Genomic DNA, 22,410 nt, shown 5'->3' with positions numbered 1-22,410 from the left:
ATAATATTATAAAAAAAAATTACTCATGCATATATACTGTGGAAAAAAATTCTAAATAAAAAAAAAATTAACCAACTTTTAAAACCAAAAAAAAAAAAAAAGATGCATTGGACTGTGTAGCTCACAACATAGTATTTTCACTTTTTGGTTCTTGTTTGATTACATTTTGTTTTCTTTCTCATTCTTTCCCTTTTTGATATGATTTTTCTTGTGCAGCATGATAAATGTGGAAAATATGTATAAAAGACTTGCACATGTTTAACATATATTGAATTACTTGCCATCTGGGAGAGGCGGTAGGGGAAAAGAAGGGAATAAATTGGAACACAAAGTTTTGCAAGGGTGAATGTTGAAAATTATCCATGCATATATTTTAAAAATAAAAAGCCTTAATTAAAAAAATAAGGTAGAAATTGTGAGTACCAAAATGTTGTCTTCGTTGGTATATGTAAAGTGTTCTGGAAAATATATAAAGAGATGTTCAAGTTGTTTAAAAAAAAAAAGATGCAATGGAGAGAGAGGGAATGAGGGATGAAGGAAGGTCCCCAAAGAGCTGGGAATAAATAAGATCAAGAAGAAGAATTAATTTTAGTCAATAAATAGTCCTCTTTCTTTTGTAATCTTAGGGCTGGAGGAAGGTCTCAGAAGAGTTGGGAACAAATGGGATCAAGGATTCAAGAAGAGGGATTGATTTCAGTCAGCAAAGAGTAGGGAGTCCTGTTTCTTTTGTAATCTGAGGGCAGGAGGAGAGAAAAACTGATGATGTTCAGCATAAAGAAAGAGAGGAAGTGGGTTTGTGAGATTCTCAATCTTCTCTGGGCACACAGAGCTGCCACAAAAGGCAGCTGAGAGGTGGGAGAGAAGGAATAGGCACAGGGGCGCCAAGGTGGAGCCTGTAAAGTCAAAAGCACAGTCAGAAGAAATAAAACAGCCTTCCTGGGTGATCCAGAAGCAAAATAGAGCCCCACTCTGTTATAATGGAACTTTCCAATAAAAGAAGGGGGCTAGGGCTGTTTTCAGGACACAGAACTCAACATTCTGCCTCCAATCTCAATGAGTTTGTCTAAAAAGTCCCCCAGCCTGGAGTGCACTCCCTCTTCTCCCAATCCTTAGCTTTTTCCACTTCCCAGGTCAGATGCCACTTTCTGCCATAAGCATTCCCTAATCCCTTGAGTTGTTAGTACTGCCTCCTCAAATTTATTTAACTGCATATTGTTGTTTTTACCTAGTATTTGTCCATCTGGAAATAATGACCTGGGAGTAGCTAGATGACACGTGGGTAGAGTACCTACCCTGAGGTCAGGAGGATCTGAGTTCAAATTCGACCCTAGATACTTCTGAGCTGTGTGACCCCTAGGCAAGTCACTTAACCCAATTTACTAAAAAAAAGAAAAAAAAAAAAAAAGTAAAAGAAATTATGACCTGGCTTCAGGATCTAGCTCTGACCCAGTCATTTCATCTAGTCAATGTCTAGGCAGGTTTCTTATGCTATACACTGCAGAGAAAGCACCCACTACACTGTGGAGAGAATTTCCTCACCTGGGAGGTCATGCCATTGGAATCCCAGTTACAATCCCTCTACAAGTGGGTCCTTCCAAATAGAATGCCCTTTGGAGAATGGGGACCGTTTTTCACCATTGGCAATCCCCGGGCACAGTGGCTGGCACATGGTGGATGTTTCGTGAATAATCTTGACTAGAGCTGAATTCAAACTCAGGAAGAGATAGCCTAAGGATGAGGGGCTTGGTTTAACGGTGAGGGGCTTGGTCTAAAGGGGCGGGGCTTGGTCTAAGGGTGACTTCCTCCTCAAGGTGTCATTCGGCGACTGTGCGTTCCCCACGGCTCTCCAGGTTAGCTCCTTAGGGAGTGCGGGGGAGGGGCTGACCCTTGGTTCTTTTTGCCTGTGTCCACACAGTGAGCATTTAATACATTTTCACCGAATTAGACGAGTTCGGCCTGGCCGCGGAGGGCGGAGATGGAGCGGCGGGCGTCAGTAACAGGTAGTAACAGTAAAACCAGTGTCTGGTTTTAAGGAAAAGCTCCCAAAAGATCGGAGCACAGCAGGCCGGGAGGGAGCGGTCTCCCTTGGCCGACAGTCGAGAAGAGGTGGGATGGCCACTTGTTGGGGGCTTTGGAGAGAGGATGGGGAGGGGGAGGGGCAGGAGACCACGTCTGGCTCAACCTTGACGTCCTCGTCCTCGGAGTTCCCTCCGAGCTCCGCGCGGGGATCTTGGGGTTCTGCTCGGGGAGCGCAGCCCTGGGCGGTGTGTCTGGGACCGGGAGATGGTTGGGGGTGTCCGGCGGGTGGTGGAGGGCGGGGCTGGGGAGCACGTGGGTCTGGAAGCCGGCTCTGGCCCCGCCCCGCCCCGCCCGCCCTCCCGGTGCCTTCCCTCCCTCTCTCCCGGGGCGCTCTCTGGTAGCCCAGAAGTTTCCCATGGAGTTTGTGGCCGCGCTGCGCCTCTGCCTGTGGCTGGGGCTGGGGCTGGGGCTGGGGCCGGGGCCGGGGCCGGGGCTGGGCCACCCGCAACCCTGTCCCCGGGGTGCGCAGCTCGGGGCCCCGCTGCGCCTGGCCGCCCTCCTGCCCCGGGCGGCGGCCCTGCAGCGCCGCTTGCGGCGCGCCCTCGCCCGGGCCATCTCGGAGGGCGCGTGGGGAACCGAGCCGGAGCTGGAGCTGGGTTTGGGGCTGGGGCCCGAACCGGAGCCGGAGCTGGAGCTGGAGGCCCCCGCGCCGCCCTCCCGGGACCCCGCCTCGCTGGCCGCCTGGCTGTGCCGCCTGCTGGCCCGGCCCGGGCTGGCTGCCCTGCTGGCCTTCCCGGAGTCCCGGCCCGAGCTGCTGCAGCTTCACTTCCTGGCCGCCAGTCTGGAGACCCCCGTGCTGAGCCTGCTGCAGCTGGACGCGCGCCTGCCGCCCGCCACGCCGGTACGGCCCCCACCCCAGCCACTGACCCCCACCTCTTCCCGGGGAGCTCCCAGGCTGGCCGTCTGCTCCTCCCACTCCCGCACTGACTCCCAGACTCCCCTACCTCCCGTGTCCACAGAAGACCCCCCCTCCACCCCCCGCCCCAGATCGCACCCGACTGTTCCCCATCTCTGCCAGGATCCCTTCAGCACTGCATCCCCTCACAGATGCTCCTAGCTTCCCAGCCTTGCCTCTGGGAGAGCCTCAGGCTGCACCCATTGCCCCCCAGCTCCGTTCTCAAGGAGACCTCCCGGACTGCACCATCTTCTGAGGACTCCCACTCTCCCAGCCCTGACTCGGGGAGCTCTCAGAGTGCACCCACTGTCTCCCATCCCGGTCCTCAGGGGGATCTCTCCTTGCTGGGACACCCCACCTTCAGGAGTCTTTCTTCCCCAAATTGCATCTAGCACCTACTCATTCCCCTTACTCCCACCCCGAGAGCCCAGGGGATTGCACCTCGCCCCCTCCTTGTCCCTTACCTTTGGCACTGAGGAGCTCTCCGTTTTCATCTTCTGAAGGCTCAGGGAGCCTCATCCCTCCGGCTGTGCCCCCTCCAGACTCAGTCATGCCCTTCTGGTCTCCACAACCCAGAATTCCCAACCACCACCTGGGTCCTCCCAAGGTCTGCGTCTCTGAGTCCCTTGGGTTCCCTTTTTCCTTTTGGATGCAACAACTCCCATTCATCCCATCCTCAACCTTTTCATCTATGGAATACCTACCCCGAGTCCTTCACCACCTCTGGGTGAAGTCTGATTCCCCCTGATCCATTGCCAGGCCTGCCCCATTCTGGAGCCTCAGACCCTCCTCCTTGGAAGCCTCCTCCCAAGCCTTTACCTCCAGTTTCACCCTTGGAGTTCCCAGTGTCATCACAGTCTTCTCTGGGATCCATTTCTCCTTAAGGGTGGGACTACTAGGGGGAAGATGAGAGGGGTGAGATAGGAGGAAGGGGAAACACCTGGGAGTCCTGGGCTTTAGGGTCCTGCCCTGAGGCAAGGGGAGAAGGTAGACATAGAGATGAGGAAGACCATGAGACTATCCCCCCAGCCCTGGCTCGAGTTAAACTTCTCAGAGGGCTCCATTGAGGTGGGGGGGGGGGGGGAGAAGGGGAGGAATGGCTAAGAAGAAGGTTTGGGAGACCTAGGAAAGGAAGAAACAGCCATGTGGGGTCCCCAAGAGGATTCTGAGAAGAGCTTGGTGGGGGGAAAGGGAGAGGTGGGGAAATCTCCAATGGATCAGGCTTGGGCAGTGGGGTGCTAGGGCTTTGGGGATCTGGGAGCTCTGGGAGGGAAAAAAGCCTTAGTCTCAGGTAGTGAGGTATAAGTCGGGGAATAGCTGCAGGTTTTAGCTAGGCCCCCAGGAATCAGGGCTCCCATGCTGGGAGCCCAACAGATTGGTTGGGGGGAACACCCTAAAATCATGTCCTTGGATCCCACCTTCTCAACTCCTGGATGGCTCACTGGAGTCTCGGAGACCTGTTCTCTGTCGCCCTCTGCCAGACAGCAACTCAAATGGCACCCTGAGGTCGGGTTTTAGGGATTCAACATTGTTCACCGCAAATGAAGGAGCATTTATTAATCCCCTTATGTGCTGGTTGCTGAGGATGTGGGCTTTGCCCTTGAGGAGCTCCTATGGGAGTGACACACCTCCTAGTACATAAATGCCAAAGGCAGTTAGGGAGCCAGGGCACTGGCGAGGGAATCGGGAAAGGCTTCTGGGAGAGGTGCTGGAGCTGAAAGGAGGGAGGGATTCTAGGAGGTGGAAGTGAGGAGAGCAGGCCGGACCCAGGAAGAGAGATGCTCAGTCCTGGGAACAGAGGGAAGCCCAGGATGGCTGCATGTGGCGAAGGTAGATTGAGGTTAGATTGTGAATTATTCTAAAAGGTGAAGAAAGTCGTTTATATTTGCTTCTAGAGACAGTAGGGAGCCACTAGCATCTATTGAGCAGAAGAGTGACGTGGCTAGATGGAGATTTTTGGGAAATTACTTTGGCAGCTGTGTGAGCAAGGCTTGAGGCAGGGAGCCCAATTGGGGGCAGCTTCTGCAAAGGTCGGGAGACAAGAGAAAGAATAGTGTATATTGAATTATCACCATTTTGGCTGAATTGTAGATTATCAGAGTCCACCAGGGTGTGCCATAGTACACGGAGCCCTGGGCCTGGAGTCAGCAAGGCTCATCTTCCTGAGTTCAAATCCAGCTATGAGAACTTGGGCAAGTTACTTAACCTTGTATGACTCAGTTTCCTCATCTGTAAAATGAACTGGAGAAGGAAATGGAAAATTGGTCCAGTATCTTTGCCAAGAAAACATCCAATATGTCCTCAGACACATTGATTGTTTGAACCAAGGCGAAGCTCTTAACTCTGTGTGCCTCGGTTTTCTCATCTGTAAAATGAGCTGGAGAAGAAAATGGCAGACTACACCAGTATCTCTGACAAGGAGACCCCCAAATAGATTTACAGAGTCCAAAATGATGAAAATGCCTCAACAATAGAATATAAAATGGGAGGAAAGAGGAAATCAGCATGGAAGAAGATAGGCTGGAGTCACAGATTCTGGAGGGTTTAAGACTAGCTGGGCTTCTGGAGCAGGCCAGTCACATGGTTAGGTTTGCCCTTCAGGAATATCAAACCTCCAGCTGCATGGAGGCAGGGAGACCAATTAGGAGGCTGCTATGGTGGTTTAAGGAAGGATGATAAGGGTTGGTCACCATCTTCTCAGCCCCGCCAGGCTGAAGCCCAAGTAACTTGAACTTTTTTTTCCAACTGCTCTCCTCATACTCTTTCTTGGATCCAGTCCCTTTCCTCCATTTCCCTGGACACTATCCTTGGGCCTCTATTCAGACCTCTGGCCTGGATTATTACCGTAGCCCCCACTAACTCCCTTCTTTCACACACATTCTCCGAGGTTGTGCCATGGCACTCCCAATAGCCACATTGCTAAGGGGAGATAGTGGGGTCTCTAGACTACATCATTGCCAAGGCTGGATAGCCTGAGATTTCTTGAAAAGTGTTGAGGCAGCTAGATGGCACCGTGGATAGTGCACTGCTCCTAGAGTCAAGAGGATCTGAGTTCAAAAATGGCCTCAGACACTTAATACTTAACTAGCTATGTGACCCTGGGCATGTCACTTAACGCCAATTATCTCCCAATAAAAAAACAAAAAAAAAGAAGTCTCTATTACTATTGGGGTTTGGATAATTCCCAAGGGCTGCACCACATCATAGTAAGTTTGACCATATTGTTCTGCTCAACAGACTACTGTGACCCCTAATTTTTTCTTTTTTTTATGATAATAGCTTTTTATTTTTCCAAATACAAAGAGAGTTTTCAACTTCACATTTGTAAAACCTTGTGTTCCAAATTTTTCTCCCTCTCCCCATCCTTCTTCCCTAGACAGCAAGCAATCCAGTATAGGTTAAACACGTAAAAGTTCTAAACATATTTCCACATTGATTATACTGCCCCCAAAAAATCAGATTAAAAGGAGAAAAAATGAGGAAGAAAAATTCTATGTTGTGATTCACATTCAGTTCCCCATAGTCCTCTGGGTGCAGATGGCTCTCTGCATCACAAGATCATTGGAACTGACCTGAATCACCTCCCTATTGAAAAGGGCCACGTCCATCAGAGTCAATCATAGTATAATCTTGTTGTTGTGTATAATGACCTCCTGGTCCTGCTCATTTACTCAGCATCAGTTCATGTCAGTCTTTCCAGGCTTTTCTGAAATCATCCTGCTGGTCGTTTTCTTACAGTACAATAAGATCCCATAACATTCATAGACCATAACTTACCCAGCCATTTCCCAACTGACGAGCGTCCCCTCAGTTTCCAGTTCCTTGAGTGGCCCCTGATTTTTATCTCCTAAAATGCAAACTCTCACATTCAGTGCCTGCATAGTTCAGCTTTACCCCATCTGTCTCCTTCTTGATCTCTTGAGTTTCGGTCTAATTGGATCCCTCACAGTCTCTCATTCTTCTCCTGCTTTCTCTTGGCTCTTGGCAATTGGAGCCATCATACCTCCTTTTCTCTGCACATTAACATCCTTTTCCCTCAATGAGTATCTCCTTCCTTCAGTGTCATCTCTGAAATGAGGTCCACTCTGGCCCTCCCAACTGAGGGTGATCTCTCCCTGCTCTAGCATCCCAAAGCATTTGGTCTCCATCACATTGTATTTTGTGATTTATTTACCTGTGAATATATCTCAACCTCTCCTCCCCATAGACTATATTGGGTGGGGGAGGGTCCCCAGTCAGTGCTTCCAGGACTGGGAGATCAGAGATCCATAAGTGAAAGCATCCATGAGACAGGGAAAACTTAATTTTTGGAAACTGTCCCAAACCAGAATAGATTATTTCGGTAGGTAGTGAGCTCCCTGTCAGTGGGGATCTCAAAGCAGAGGTTGTATGACTTTGATGTTGTATGATGTTGTATGATGTTGTAAAAAAGACTCCTGTTCAGGCACAGGATGAGTTAGTTGTCCCACAGAGGCGGCTGTATTGTCAACAGGGAAGGACAGAACTGAAAAAAAAGCTTTAGAGGTAATTCCCTCATTTTACTAAAGTAAGACCAGTATGCTCACAAACTTGTGCATAGTAGATGATTTATTAGACCCAAAGAAATACTGAATTCCTTGTTTGTTGCTTTAAAACAATATAAAAGCCAGAGAGGGAGGGACCTTCCCCACTGTCGCCCAGGAGAGCATCACGGGGGGTGTCCTGGAGCAGCCATTGCCCCAGCCTTCCTGGTCACCGTCAGGACTGTGTCTCCCAAGCTCCCGGATGTTCTTCCCTCCCTTCTCTGTCCCCCAGAATCCTTTCCACCTGCAGCTGGACTGGGCCAGCCCCATGGAGACACTAGTGGATGTGCTCCTCTCTGTGTTTCGGGTCCATGCTTGGAAGGACATCGCCCTGGTCCTGTGCCGCATCCGTGACCCCGGAAGCTTCTTGGACTTCTGGACCCAGCGCACGGGGCTGGCCCCACGGATGACCCTAGAGCTGAGCCGGCTGCCTGGAGCTCTGACACGCCTAGAGGCACTAGCTGGGGAGCCTCCCCCCGTCACTGCTGCTGTCCTGTTTGGCTGTGACGCCAACCGTGCCCTCCAAGTGTTGGCCGCGGCCCCCCCTGGACTCCGCTGGCTCTTGGGCACGCCACTGGAGGCCACAGAACTGCCTACGCAGGGACTGCCCCCAGGACTGCTGGCCTTTGGTGGGGACAGCCAACCTCCCCTGGAGGATCTTACCCAGGATGCCGCAGGGCTGGTGGTGCAGGCTCTGGGCAGGGCTGCCCATGCCCACCCTGACCACACCATCTCGCCTTCAGCAGTTAGCTGTAGCAACCCCCGAATGGCAGGGCCCAACTCCTGGGGCCAGCGCCTGGCAGGGTGAGTATCTCCCGCTCCCTCAAAGCACCTGACAGAGCTGGATTCAAATCTCATCTTTGCCATTTCTTAGCTACTCTGGGGAAATCACCTCAACCTCTCAGAGTTTAATTGGGAAGCCCTGTGTGCCCAAGTCTTGGGGGAAGGTAGAGGCCTTTCTGGGGTGTATGCCCCTCCGGGGTCTTCCCCTCTGGGGATCTGTCCCTCCAGGATCTGTCCCTCAAGGGTCTGCCTCTCTGGGGTCTTCCCCCTGGGGATCTGCTCCTCTGGAGTCTGCCCCTCCAGGTCTTCCCCTCTGGGGATCTGTCCCTCTGGGGTCTGCCTGGAGCCCAATTTTAGGAAAGAGTTTGACAAATTGCAGCATGTCCGCCGCCACCTTGGCTGGCACCCAGCAAGCCCCACAGGAAACGCCACACTTGGTAATAAGAGGGAAGATGTCGAGAGAGACACCTGAGGGTCCCAGGGTCTCCCCTCTCAATCTTAGGAAACCCACTCATGAAGTTGTGAATCCTGGCTCAACTGCCAGCTTCAGGCACAGCAGTTTCAGGGGCCGCGTTCAAAGCCTGCCTCTGATGCTGATCACCTGGGGACCTTCCTTCCTTCCTGCGGCTTGTCTGCAATGGGAAAGCCCGTGGGGAGGCCCCTTCCAGCTCCGGGTCTGTGGTCCTCTCACTAACCCAGAGGGGGGTGTGCTGAAGGTCACATGTCAGAAGTGGGGATGGAAGCCCCTTGATCTGGGTGGTCTCCCATGTGTTTGGGGCCGCCTGGCCCCCTTAGACCATAGGGGGAGCCCCACGTGGTAATTCCACCCCCCAGGTTCCTGGCCAATGCTTCCTTCGATGGTCGGACAGGCCACATGTGGGTGACTGGCACCTCCCAGGTCCACATCCAGCGCCACTTCCAGGTTTGGAGCCTCCTGCGGGACCCTCGAGGTGCCCCGGCCTGGGTGACGGTGGGCCACTGGCAGGATGGGCAGCTGGAGCCGGCGGCGGGTGGGGTGTGGCCAGGGGCGGGGGGCCTTGGAGGGCGCTTGCCAGCCCAGTCCTCTCTGCTGGAGCCTGACGGGCAGCAGAAGCTGCGGGTGGTCACCCTGGTGGAACACCCCTTTGTCTTCACCCGGGAGGTGGACGAAGATGGGCTCTGTCCGGCTGGCCAGCTGTGCCTGGACCCTGGCACCAATGACTCGGCCGTCCTGGGTGAGCTCTTTGCCGCGTTGGACGATCCGGGCAACAGCTCGGTGCCCCGGGACCTGCGCAAGTGCTGCTACGGCTACTGCATCGACCTGCTGGAGCGGCTGGCCGAGGACCTGCCCTTCGCCTTCGAGCTGTACATCGTGGGGGACGGCAAATACGGCGCCTGGCGTGACGGGCGCTGGACCGGCCTGGTGGGGGACCTGCTGGCGGGCAGCGCCCACATGGCCGTCACCAGCTTCAGCATCAACTCGGCGCGCAGCCAGGTCATTGACTTCACCAGCCCCTTCTTCTCCACCAGCCTGGGCATCCTGGTCCGGACCCGAGACACGGCCTCGCCCATCGGGGCCTTCATGTGGCCCTTACACTGGACCATGTGGGTGGGGGTCTTTGTGGCCCTGCACCTGACCGCCCTCTTCCTCACCCTCTACGAGTGGCGCAGCCCCTACGGCATGACCCCCCACGGGCGGAACCGTCTCAAGGTCTTCTCCTACTCCTCCGCCCTCAACCTCTGCTACGCCATCCTGTTTGGCCGCACCGTCTCCAGCAAGACACCCAAGTGCCCCACGGGGCGCTTCCTCATGAACCTCTGGGCCATCTTCGGCCTCCTCGTCCTCTCCAGCTACACGGCCAACCTGGCCGCGGTGATGGTGGGAGAGAAGACGTTTGAGGAGCTGTCGGGCATCCACGACCCCAAGGTGACTGAGGGCGAGGGGTTGGGAGGGGTTGTAGGCATCCATGACCCAAGATGGGGGGGTGGGAAGGCTGTGGGTATCCGTGGCCCAAGGTGGCCCAGGAAGGGGAATATTTTTGGGCATCCATGTCCCAAGGTGGGGGGCTGTGGGCATCCATGGTCCGAGGTGACCCTGATTGTGGAGGGAACAAAGGGGAGGGAGGGAGTGGCTCCTCTGGCACCAGAGGCTTCAGGCTCTGGGAGCCTCTCTCAGGCTTGCCTGGCTCTGGGGGCACCAAGTGAGGTCCGTGGCTGTAATTCAGAGGCTGCTTGGCCCCGGAGCCGGGCCTGTGTGGTCCTAGACAACCACCCATGTCTAGTTGTGAGCAGGTGCCAGTCCCGGGGGGGGGGGGGGCAGGTGTGGCGTCTGGCTGAGAAAGGGCCCCCGGCACCCCCTAGCCAGACTACAGGAGAAGGGCAGGGCTTCAGCAAAAGCCCACGTCCATGCCTTACTCCCCCTCCCCCCACCCCCAGCTCCACCACCCCTCCCAAGGCTTCCGCTTCGGCACCGTGTGGGAGAGCAGCGCCGAGGCCTACATCAAGAAAAGCTTCCCTGAGATGGCCGAGTACATGCGGAGGCACAACGTGCCCACCACCCCCGACGGGGTCACCATGCTCACGTGAGGGCGGCGGGGGCAGGCCTGGGGGCTGGGCGGGCTAGGGTGGGGCTGGGGGGTCTGAGGTGAGGCTTCAGATGGCTGGGGCAGGCCAGGCTGGGATGGGACTGAGGGGCTGGGCCGGGCTACGGTAGAGCTGGGCTGAGCTGGGCCAGGCTGGGCTAGAGGACTGACTGGGGCAGGCCAGGCTGGGATTGGACTGAGGGGCTGGGCCAGGCTACGGTAGAGCTGGGCTGAGCTGGGCCAGGCTGGGCTAGAGGACTGACTGGGGCAGGCCAGGCTGGGATTGGACTGAGGGGCTGGGCCAGGCTACGGTAGAGCTGGGCTGAGCTGGGCCAGGCTGGGCTAGAGGACTGACTGGGGCAGGCCAGGCTGGGATGGGACTGAGGGGCTGGGCCAGGCTATGATAGAGCTGGGCTGAGCTGGGCCAGGCTGGGCTGGAGGACTGACTGGGGCAGGCCAGGCTGGGCCAGGCTGGGCTGGAGGACTGACTGGGGCAGGCCAGGCTGGGATGGGACTGAGGGGCTGGGCCAGGCTACGGTAGAGCTGGGCCGAGCTGGGCCAGGCTGGGCTGGAGGACTGACTGGGGCAGGCCAGGCTGAGATGGGACTGAGGGGCTGGGCCGGGCTACGGTAGAGCTGGGCCGAGCTGGGCCATGCTGGGCTGGAGGACTGACTGGGCAGGCCAGGCTGGAATGGGACTGAGCGGCCGGGCTGGGCCAGGGCAGACCAAGGCCCCTGCCCATGACTAGCCATCTCCTCCTGGCCCAGGACAGACCCTCCCAAGCTCAATGCCTTCATCATGGACAAGTCTCTGCTGGACTATGAGGTGTCTATTGATGCTGACTGCAAACTGCTGACTGTGGGGAAGCCATTTGCCATTGAAGGTGAGTGCCCTTCTTCCCTCCCTCAGGAAAAGGGAATGGCCGTGGCCGGAAGCCTAGCTCAGCAGAGGGCTAGGACCCCATCTCTGGCATGGTAGGCCGGGAGTGGTCTGGGGGTCGCTGATGCCAGTGGGAGCTGGGCCACAGGGATGGACCCCAGCTCAAACTGAGGCTGCTCAGGGGGCACAAGAAAGTGATTGTGCCCTGTTATGAAAGCCATAGTGTTAGAGCTGGGAGGAGCCTTGGAACAGAGAATGTTGGGGCTGGGAGGGCCCTCAGAACTCAGGATGTCCTTAGAACAGCATTAGAACTGGGTGGGACCTGTGCACCTAGAACATAAACTATCATAACTGGTAGTACAGACATGCAGGGCTCTGAGAACTTGGGAGAGGGAGTCCTGGGGGCTGAGGCAGAGGCTCTTTGGAGAATCTGGGACTTGGACTTGTCTTTGAAGGGCAGGGAAGACCAGGTTAGGCTGAAGGATGGCAAGGAAGGAAAGCTGAGGAAAGTTGTAGAGGCAGAAATCTGAAAAAGCACATTCAGGGCCCACACAACTCAGGATCCACTTTAGGGGAAAACATGTTTGGAAAGCAGGCTGAGGGAAGGGTAGAGGCCATTTGGGGATGGGGCATGGAGCCTGCCAATACCAGGCTGAAGACTTTCTCTGGTGGACAGGGCGGGGGGCAGGTTTAACCAGGCATGGACTAGGAGCTTCTGGCCACTTGCAGAGGAGAGATGGGAGCGAATCAGGAGCCTTCCACTATGGTTCAGTGAGAAGCTTAAGGCAGCGACATATAACTTCCTCTCTTTGGGGCTCCTAGCTATTCCCCTTTCCCTTAAGTTCTGAGTACCAGGAGGACCTGGGAAGTAAACGTGGCCCAGGAATTTAAATTCCCAGCCTTAATGACATGAGGAAGACTCCTGGGTCCTGTCTGCAGGCTACGGGATCGGGCTGCCTCGGAACTCACCACTCACCTCCAACCTGTCCGAGTTCATCAGCCGCTACAAGTCATCAGGGTTCATTGATCTGTTGCATGACAAATGGTACAAAATGGTGCCCTGTGGCAAGAGGGTCATTGCTGTCACGGAGGTGAGTGAGAACACCAGTTTACAGTGAGCTCCAGTCTCAATTTCACTTATTTCCATCTATTTCACCTCTACTAAATTCTAAACATTTTAATCATTAGTTTCAATTTAAAAATATGGGAAGAATGAGCCTGCTCCAAGATTAGAGGGCACCTAGCAAAGATTGGTTAAGGGGATGGAGGAGGGGTTTGATGTCTGGCTCCAAGAGGGGAGAGTAGGGGAAGAGGACAGAGAATAAAGGTGAGACAGACCTAGACTTCCGAAATTAGTAGCAATTAATTCCCTAAGTGAAACTGTGTGTGTGAGGAAGTAGTCAGGTCTCTAAGGGAGACAGAGACTGGATGACCCCATTAGGAAGTCAGAAGGGGCATTCTGGTACAAATTGAACCAGATTGGTTCTGAAGCCCTTTCTCTCTTTTGAGCTTCTTCCCTTCCTTACTCAATAGTTATCCATTTCCTTAGTGCCTTAAACTTTGTGCAATCCCTGTGAGGTTATGGGATAATTCCTGCTGCTATTTTACCAAAGAGCCCCAGAACCCAGTGGCCCAAAGCCATTTCACTGAACAAGCTTCATCCCACTCTCACTTTCCTGGTGAAAAAAATCGAGGACAGGCTGGGGAGTCACCCCAAATTCCATCCTCCCTGGGGAGAAAATTATAGCAGAAACTCTGGTTCATGACCCCATGTAGGGTTTTGTGACTGAATGTCGAGGTTGTGAGATTTCTTTTCAGTGAATGTTTGATTTGCATTCCTTTTTTATATCCTTGGGATCACATAAACATTTCTTGGACAAAAGGGGGTCCCAAGTAGAAAAATCTCTGCCATAGGGAACCAAGGTGGTCCCCCAGTCACAGAATTTTAGGACTGCAGTAGTGTTGAGTACCCAGACCAACCTGAACTGGCGAGGGAATCCCCACTGACATCCTCTGATGATGGGGATATCTCATTGTCCATTGGGGCAGTTCATTCCATCTTATGTTGAGGTATCATGTTGAATTACGGAGTTTTCCTTAGATTCAGTGGAAATCTGCCCTGTGACTTGATCCCAGTTGGGCCTGATTCTGCCTTCAGGAGCCAAGCAGGCTCTTCCCTCTGTTCCATGACAGTCCTTCACGTGTTTTACAGCTGTCAAATCCCAAGGACCCTCTCCCCAAGTCAGGAGGCACTCCTGAAGAGCCTGTGCTGACCCGGGGACACAAAGAAAAGGAAACTCCCCTTTGGGACCTCACAGCAAACATCAGTTCTCTCTCCGTCAGTGCCTAGAACTGTGTTCTTGAAGTGGCTTAAAAAGTGGACCTGGGTCTTGTTTCGTCACCATCCTGGGCACCTTTTAGCTCTTTATCTTTGCAGGTGTACAAGGACAGAGTACAGAGGGACTGACCCCTACCCCAACCCCCTACCACGTTCTGGTTGGTTGTTGCTGTTCAGTCATGTCTGACTTGGTGACCCCATGTGAAAGACACTGGATTGCTCTTCCATGTTCTGCTCCAGCTCATTTTACAGATGAGAAACCTGAGGCAGGCAGGGTCACACAGCTAGTGTCCAAGGCCAGATTTGGACTCAGGACTCAGGTCCTGTGCTCTATCCATTGCACTATCTAGCTCTCCCCACTATATTCTGGATGCAATGTTTTTCAAGGCAGTTTTAATATCACATTATTCTGGGTTTTTTTTTTTTTTTTGGGGGGGGGGAGTATGTTGACATGAGTTTGCTAAGATCTCCACTGAGCTCTACAGATCTTTTTCACACCAACGGTTGTCTAGTCATATTTTTTGAACCTAAATGACTTTTCATGGATACCTTATGGCATGAAATAGTGGATCGTGAGCCGGACTTGGAATCAGGAAGACCCGAGTTCAAAACTAGGGATAACAATAGCATTTACTTGGTTGTAAAGATAAAAGGTGATATGTTAGCTCCCACTGTTTCTCCTTCCACCAAAGGGTTAGATGTGGGAAGGAGCAGGACCCGTGCAGGGATGTGTGCTTGTGCAGCCACTGCCCCACGGGGTGTCTCGAGTCTTAGCTGTCAGTTCTTGTGTGTGGGAGCCGGGCCTGACGCATGCCTTCCTCAGACTCTGCAGATGGGCATCTACCACTTCTCGGGGCTCTTTGTGCTGCTCTGCCTGGGCCTGGGCTGTGCCCTCCTCACCTCCCTGGGCGAGCACATCTTCTACCGCCTGGTCCTTCCTCGCATCCGCAAGCATGCCAAGCTCCAGTACTGGCTGCACACGAGCCAGGTGAGTGGCTCTGGCTTCCCAGGGCCCGAAGGGATGGCTACCCTGAGCCATGCCTGGCCTGAGGATCGGTGAAGGGAATAGTAATCATCCATCACAGCCCCCTCCCTCCCACTTCTGTAGCTTTCTACTCGACAGTCCTGTGGAGAAGGGAATTCCCTAGATTGCCCCGTTCACTTTAGAGTACAGAAAAATGCCCCACAGGGACCTAGGTAGCTTATCGCACCCCCCCACCCTCAGAGCCTGGTGAAAACAACTTGATCCTTTTGTTCTTGTTCTAGTGACCCAAACACCAGCTCGAGGGGAATGTTCTGTTCTCAGAAACCCCAGAGCTGGCAGGGACAGGGAAGGACTGCAGCTCACTGCCCCTCGCTGTCTCTTTTGCATGGACTGGTAGAAAATCCATCGGGCTCTCAACGCTGACTTAGACCAGCAGAAGAACCAGAAGCCGGAGCCGGAGCCGGAGCCGGAGCCAGAGTCGGAGCCAAGGTTTGCTGCTGAGAGGCTTGGACATCTTCCCTACCAGGGGAGTCCCCCATCTGTGAGGGATACTTGGTTCCTGGCCTCAGGGCTTCCGAGCCATGTCCTCAGGGATTCTCCCAGTCTGAAGGAGAGGGAGGGAATGGGAAAGCTTTCTGGAGGCAGCCCTTGCAGCTGGGTGAGAAAGCTCTGAGAGGTTTCAGAGGAGGAACTAGGGGACAGGCTGGATTTCCCGACAGGGACAGGACCAGGGATGGCAGAGCAATTCTCGGCATTCTGGGGGGCAGTGACCACGGTTCCTCTTGTTCCAGTTGTGATACCCACAGTGAGGAGAGCAGCAGAAACAGCCTTAGGCCAGCCAGGAAGGGCGAGCGCAGGGTCCGGTTTCAGGAACCAGAGGTCAAAGGGCCCGACCTGCAGCTCACCAATGGGCGGCTGCCCCAGCAGCAGCTGGCAGTGCAACCGGAAGCCCGTCCCCAGGCTGCTCCCCTGGCAGCCACTGGGGCTCCCACCACCCAGAGCGAGCTGAAGGCACTGGAGCAGAGAATCGAGGGCATGCGGGATCAGCTCCGGGCCGCCCTGCTCAGGAAAAGTGAGCTGGTGCTCCTGCTTGGGAGGGACCTGCCCCCCCGCAGCCGGCTCTTGCCGCCCCCCCAGGAGATCAGCGAAGATAGGTAACCCCGCCGGAGTGCCCACCAATTCCACGGCCTCCTGCTGCTAGCCCACCGGAGCACGTCGCAAGGTGGCAGGCAGGAACCTGGCGGACCCACCTGAGCTCTTCTGCTTTGCTGTGCTGGGCCTTCTGGGCCAACTGCTCCACCCCTTCAGTACAACCGCTGCTGCCCTCAGGCCTCTGCACAAACAGAGCTCGTTTCTCAGGATGGGCCCCAACTTTTAGGGTCAGCTGGTCAGGACGGGTCCCGGGGAGAGGACTTTGACCCTCAGCTACAGCAGAGAACCATGGGAGGTAACCCTGAGAAGTCCCCTGCATGCCTAGGAGCTTCATCTTAATCTGCACGCGTGGATCCCCACCTCTCCCCGGGTCCTGCTGCGGCGTTGCCTGCAACTGCAAAGGTCACCTCTGGCCCGGTTCGACCCCAGAAGCTTCTCTCATCTTAGGGCCACCACAATTCTTTAGTTACAGCAGGCAAAGAATTTAATACATTTAAAAATATTTTAGACACCATAAACGGAAAAAACCACAGGCATTGAATTTCACTGTCCCGTGGGGCTAGAGCAGAATTGGACCAGACGCAGGATTGCTGTAGCGAATAACCCCTCCCCCCCCAACCAGAAAAGACCCCAGAGAAGAGGGACGGCCCGCTGGCTCTAGCACCACACGGAGTGCAAAAGGAAACCCTGCGGACTAGAGACACAACTGGAGAGGCCGAGGAGAACCGCGTGGGATGGGACATGGAGGGGACGCCCTTGGCCACGACAGCCCAACTCTGGGCCAAGGACTGGAGCAGCACCACCGGCCCTTTCCACCAGCCTGGGGGAAAGTGATCTGTTGTTCTCCTGAAGTTACAATGAAAGAAGTGGGGGGGGGAAGTCAATCCAGAGAGAGCGACTGTTAGATAGACTATTTATTATATATACAAACACAATTTTTGTACATTACAATTAAATAGAATGGAATGAATTTTTTATTTTTCATTCCTCACCAAGTGATTTGGTTGATTTACTCCACCTCCGGCTCGTCATCCAAAGCTCTCACCGGTGGCGTAGAGAGAGCAAGTCAATTTCCAAGGCAGCGGCAGGAGGGGTCTGGGCAGGGGACTGCCCTCCCAACTCCCATAATCTTTCATTGCTTTTGACTGGTGGAGGCTGGGACCTAGAAACTGTTCAAGTCCATTCCCCAAGACAGGGAGACCAGCTTTCCCACTGAATTCTGGTTCCCAGAGCCATGATACTCATACATTTCCCCTATAAATAGAAAATTTTGCCAGGTGCAGCTCTGTAAGCAGGTACAGGGTGGGGAACAGGATACATGGGGACACCTCAAGTCATATCCTGCTTCAAACGAACAAGATTCCTTACAGCTGTCACTCACTGGCTTCACATGGTGCTCAGTTCTACATGTCTGGGGCCTGCCTTCTCCCTCACTCTCACTACAAAGTTCTGCACACACACACATCTCTCAGGCAGCTTTAGAGATTCCTCTCAGAGCAGCAGGGTAGCCACTTTCAGCTATGAGGAAGCAACTGCTCTATTCAGAGCCTGATCAGGTACTCCCCAGAGGGCTACAAAATGGCCTGAGAGTACTATACTGCTTCCTACTGGGCAGAAAATCCCAAGCTCATGCTGGACCTGTCACTACCTCCACAGGACTCTCACGGATTTTCTCCTTAAAAAGTTGCTGGGAAAGTCAGGCTCCAGCTGGAAGGAGGCAGGGAGAATAAGCCATCCTCCAGGCCCAGGGAAAGGCACTGAGCTCCAAGCACCAAGCAGAGACGCCTGTGGAGGGAGGATGGAGAGTGAGAAACGGCGGCCAGTAAGTTTCCATGCTGAAGGTCTCACTCCTCTTCTTCCTGGCACTATGTGTGCACGCCAGCTGAAGGCTGGCCTTCTCCAGCTCTTGGCCATTTGCTCCAAACTTCTGCATTTCAGTCCCAAGCCAAAATCTACTCTCAACTAACCATTGCTGATCGCTTGAGGACCGATTCTCTTCATCTGGGGCTTTAGGAGGGGACCAGCTCAGAGTAGGAGGGATAAAGGGGCTGTCAAAGGCGCTCTCTCCATGGAGAGGTCAACTTCATCTCTTTCTGGCCTTCCCGCCTGCTCCTACTAGGCCAGTGCAGGGACCAAACTGGACCCCTCTTAGTCTGCCTCAGCCAACCCTCGCTAGGTCCCAACAGAACAATCTTCCTATCTTTCCCACACTTGGCACTTCTCCAAGCCCCACACCACAGCCCTAGCTCTTGCTGCCTTGGAGGACAGAGAAGACGCCGAGTTCATGGTGGACGGAACTCCATTCTAACAATTCCCAGAGACCGAGTAGAGAGGTCTCCCCTCCGGGCTCCTCCAATCAAAGGGGAAAAAAAGAGCTCTCTTGTGAAAAAAAGCCGCCTGCCCCAGAAGGGAAGAAGAGCTGAAATCACCAGGAATAGGACATGTCTGCACAAAGCAAGGAGATGGGGAGATTCTATCCTGAGCTCCCACAAGGCCTGGCATCCAGAAGGGGAGGCAGGAGCACATTCCCAGACAAAAAGAAGGGGAAAAAGAAACCCAAGAATAGTGTTGCAGGGAAGCCCAAAGATTTAGGCCAGGAGTTGGGCAAAGAAACCAGCTGCTCTGGAGACGGCGGAGGTCAGGTTACACACATCTTCCCGTGGAGCCCAGGGGGAAACAGAGCTGGGACCAACTGCCCCTGGGGAGTTAAGGCCCAAGCCTCTGGAAGGCTGCTTTCTCTCAAGCTGCCTTCACTCAGTGGGTTTAAAAATAATTTTAAAAATTCATCTGAATCTGGTTGGGGAAGAAAGAGAGCCAGTGTCTGACAGGAACAGAGAGATTCCCTCTGCCCTATCAAGGATGTATAAGAGAGCTCACGAGGGGCTTCTCAACTCTGCTTCTGGAAGCACATGGGATGGGGGGCTGCTGTCTGTGGAATGGGAATGGCTCCCCTGTGTGGCCTGAAGGTCTGGGCTCACACACTTGTCTGAGGTGGGGCCTCGGGCAAGGACTTTGGGGGAGCTATTCTCAGAGCCACTGATCGTGTCCTGGCCCCCCAGTGAGAGTGAACTGGCCCTAGTCTGATCAGCAAGGGGAGCAGCTGGCTCAGGGGTGCCGGAGGGATGGGCTGGGGAGGATTCAGGAGGCTCAGGGGTGCCTGAGGGGGGAGCTGGGGAGGAGGCAGGAGGCTCAGGAGTAGTACCATCTGCCTGGGAGGTAACCAATGTCGCTGATGTCACCTCAATGGTGATAGAGCTAGTGGTAGCTCCGGGGCTCTCACTAACTCGGATTTGGGCAACTAGGCCAGGGGAGGTGGTGGCAGCTGGGACACTGGAGGGACTTCCGTTGGCCAGGGCTCCATGTCCTGCTCTCTGCTCTAAGAGGGAGGCGCTCAGATCAGAGAGAAATGAAGGGTCCGTGAAGATGGTGGCTGTCTCAGCCATCCAGTTCAGTTCACCTCCTATTGAAGTGGAAGTGGAGCCAGGCCCCTCCCCGGGGGCTGACTGGCTATTGCTCCCATTCTGTAGAGAGGGCCTGGGGCTCCCAGGGGCCATCGTCGTGGCTGCAGTGTTATTGTTGAGATTGTCCTGTAGGGCTGTTTGGGTGCCCTGGCCGATCTGCTGGTTCTGCAACAACATCTCCTGGATGCGGATCTGCTGGAGTATGGCCGGCAACTCAAAATGATGGAAAAAGTAGATCATGGAATGCTGTAAAAAGAGATGGAGAAGAAAATCAGACATCCCCAGAAAGGACATGTGACTGGGAGAAGAAAACCATGCGAAATTCTGGCCCCCAGAGTGCAAACACTGCATGAGGGGCAGAGCCAGCAGAGGCTTCTAGGGGATGCCTTCAGAAGCATTGATGTCCCCATTAGTGGAAGTTTTTAAAGGGAACATCTGACAGTGCTTTTATCATTATTATCTCATGACAATAGGAGACAGGTATTATTATCACCTTCATTTTACAGATGAGAAAACTGAGGCAAGTAGTGGTGAAGGGACTTGACCAGAGTCCCATGGCTAGCCAGAGATTGGGGCAGAGAGTTGGGATCAGGTGCTGGCAGCCCTACACCCAAGGTCCTGTATAGTGCTACCTGAGGGCTCAGAGAAGCCCAGGGAATTGCCCAGTCAGAGCAAGTTCCCTAATGCCAAACTCAATGGGATTTTTTCACAATTAATTTTGCCAGATTTGGGGTCTTCTCCCCGCCCCTTACAGATAAGTTTTCTGGCCCCTCCTTTCCCCTTTCCAAAGGACCATTCAATGGTCCTAGGTATAGGAATAGGTACCCTAAAAAAGGAGTACTTCCAGTATCAGCACATGGTCTCAAGTCTTCTTTTTCTATCCATTTTCCATACCCCATAACTGAACATTCTCCAAATGTAACCTGTCCAACAGAGTCCAAAATTCCCAAGATCTTAGGGTTGAAAGCTAAAAGAAACCTTAATGATCTGAAAATGACTCCAACACCTTGATTTACACAAAGAAAAACTGAAGTCCAGTGAAGCAAACTAAAATGACTTGTCTAAAGTCCCATGGCTAATAAAGAGCAGAGCTAGGATTGGAATCCAGATCTACCTCCACATCCCAGGCCTTCTTTTCTAACCACAAACTGTCCTCCAACGTCAAGCACAGAGTAAGAACAGAGGCTGGGGAGGGGGGTTGTGAGTCCTTGCCCCCTCCAAGTTACCTGGATGAAGAGCCAAGAAGTAACCAGGGCCAAACTGCTGTACTGGCCATTGAATCGGTAGTGATAGGCGTAAAAAGCAAAGTGGTACAAGTAGAAGAACCTGAAAGTAGAGAAGGGACAAGTGAAGGCCTGCCGGGGATTCCCTCATGAAGATCATTCCTCCCTGGGAGCCTCTGCCTGCCCCATGGTCCCTTGGCACCATCCACAAACAAGGCCAGAAAAGGGAACCCCCCCATCCCGCCCAGGTGCCTACCTCAGCCAGTGCCTCTTACTGGTGTTGGTGTGGCAGCAGATGGCATCGTACTGGTCGGCCAGCCACACGATGAGGATGATGTAGAACGCGGTTGTCGTGTCGTTGAAGAACTCAGACATGATGGCTTCCATACCTGGCAGGGAAGGAGTAGCAGCAAGTCTGTCTAGAGAGTACTCAGAGCTCCCCAAGTGTGTTACAAGATGGACTGTTTGGTCAAAGCCCCCTCTGTGGGCAGGCTCTTAGCCCTCCCTCCATTTTAGGAAATGGCTTCAGGAATGGTTACAGCCTCTTTTCCCTTGCAGAAAAAGCTCAGGTTGGGAGTAAATTATCCTCCTCATTCATTTTTGGCCAACAAAAAATAGTTTCCTCCAAGCTCTGACACTTAGAGAAATGAGCTCTGAAGAATAGGAGCACTGCTAAGACTCTAGAGGATTAGTGATATCCTCATTCTACAGTTTCAAACTCCAAGGACAAAAGAGTAAAATCTGGGGCTCTGCTGAATTCTGCCAACCACCCAGGGCAGCTCAGAGCAACAGTAATCCCATCCACAGTGTGAAGGGCCACCACTCTTACCAACGAGAGCCAAAATCACTGTGAGCAAGGGTGCAGCGGGGAAGGCGATCGTCATATTCATCTCCAACATCTGTAGGAGGTCCACTGCAAGATGAGAAGGGTAGAAAAGACCTCAGCTTAGCAGAGTGTTTGGAAGCCTCTCCTCAGGCCAGACAAGGGAAGACCAGAGAGTCTAACTGCAAGAAGTGGCCATGACTATCAGACTGGAGGGAAAAACACACCTTTGACTGCACAGCAAGAAAATGAAGGCGACTTACAAGCCGCACCCTGGTTTGCTGGGGTTAAGAAATTTCTTGGAAAATCTAGTTAATGGTGGTTAATGTCCCAACAAGACTAACTCTACCAGTGGGCCCACTGTGTATGGTATCCTGTGGGCCAATGGGGAGGAAGGCCTTACTGAAGGGCCTTCATTTACTATAACCGGAAAGTCCTAAGATTACAACCTCAAACACAGTAGGTCTTAATTCAATGTTTATAGAGCCAAACTTACCAATAAAGACAAAAATCTGGTGGTGTGAATACCGCAGGAGCATCGAGACTGACAGAGTCTGCAATCATAAGACAGGAGGGATTAGGTTGCTGACCATTCTAGCAAGGGGTGCAGCTGCTTTTGGGAAGATGGGCAGACCAGGGATCTAGCAGAAGGCACTTAAGAACTGAATC

The 22,410-nt window shown here is 53.6% G+C and overlaps 2 protein-coding genes across 2 annotated transcripts in view; one reads left to right on the top strand and one right to left on the bottom strand.

Annotated features, from left to right (window-relative positions):
• Positions 1-2,434: 2,434 nt before the first annotated feature.
• GRIN3B (glutamate ionotropic receptor NMDA type subunit 3B) lies at positions 2,435-17,204 on the top strand. The gene is made up of 9 exons (XM_074305252.1): positions 2,435-2,920; positions 7,769-8,340; positions 9,154-10,225; positions 10,735-10,880; positions 11,648-11,763; positions 12,699-12,850; positions 14,921-15,085; positions 15,480-15,571; positions 15,874-17,204. The coding sequence occupies exons 1-9, from the start codon at positions 2,435-2,437 to the stop codon at positions 16,238-16,240; spliced, it is 3,168 nt and encodes a 1,055-aa protein (XP_074161353.1). The 3' UTR covers positions 16,241-17,204.
• TMEM259 (transmembrane protein 259) overlaps positions 17,134-22,410 on the bottom strand; it is a 55,058-nt gene continuing 49,781 nt past the window's right edge. Inside the window, exons 7-11 of the mRNA XM_074305264.1 lie at positions 22,238-22,295; positions 21,748-21,831; positions 21,175-21,307; positions 20,922-21,021; positions 17,134-19,941 (exon numbers count right to left, since the gene is read on the bottom strand). Of these exons, the coding sequence (XP_074161365.1) occupies positions 19,108-19,941; positions 20,922-21,021; positions 21,175-21,307; positions 21,748-21,831; positions 22,238-22,295 (1,209 nt within the window). The 3' untranslated portion in view covers positions 17,134-19,107. The remainder of the gene's footprint in view (positions 19,942-20,921; positions 21,022-21,174; positions 21,308-21,747; positions 21,832-22,237; positions 22,296-22,410) is intronic.

This window comes from Sminthopsis crassicaudata, chromosome 1 (assembly GCF_048593235.1).
Source record: "Sminthopsis crassicaudata isolate SCR6 chromosome 1, ASM4859323v1, whole genome shotgun sequence".
Classification (NCBI taxonomy): domain Eukaryota; kingdom Metazoa; phylum Chordata; class Mammalia; order Dasyuromorphia; family Dasyuridae; genus Sminthopsis; species Sminthopsis crassicaudata.
Note: the sequence above shows the minus strand (reverse complement) of the source record. Positions and strands in the feature narration are given on the sequence as shown.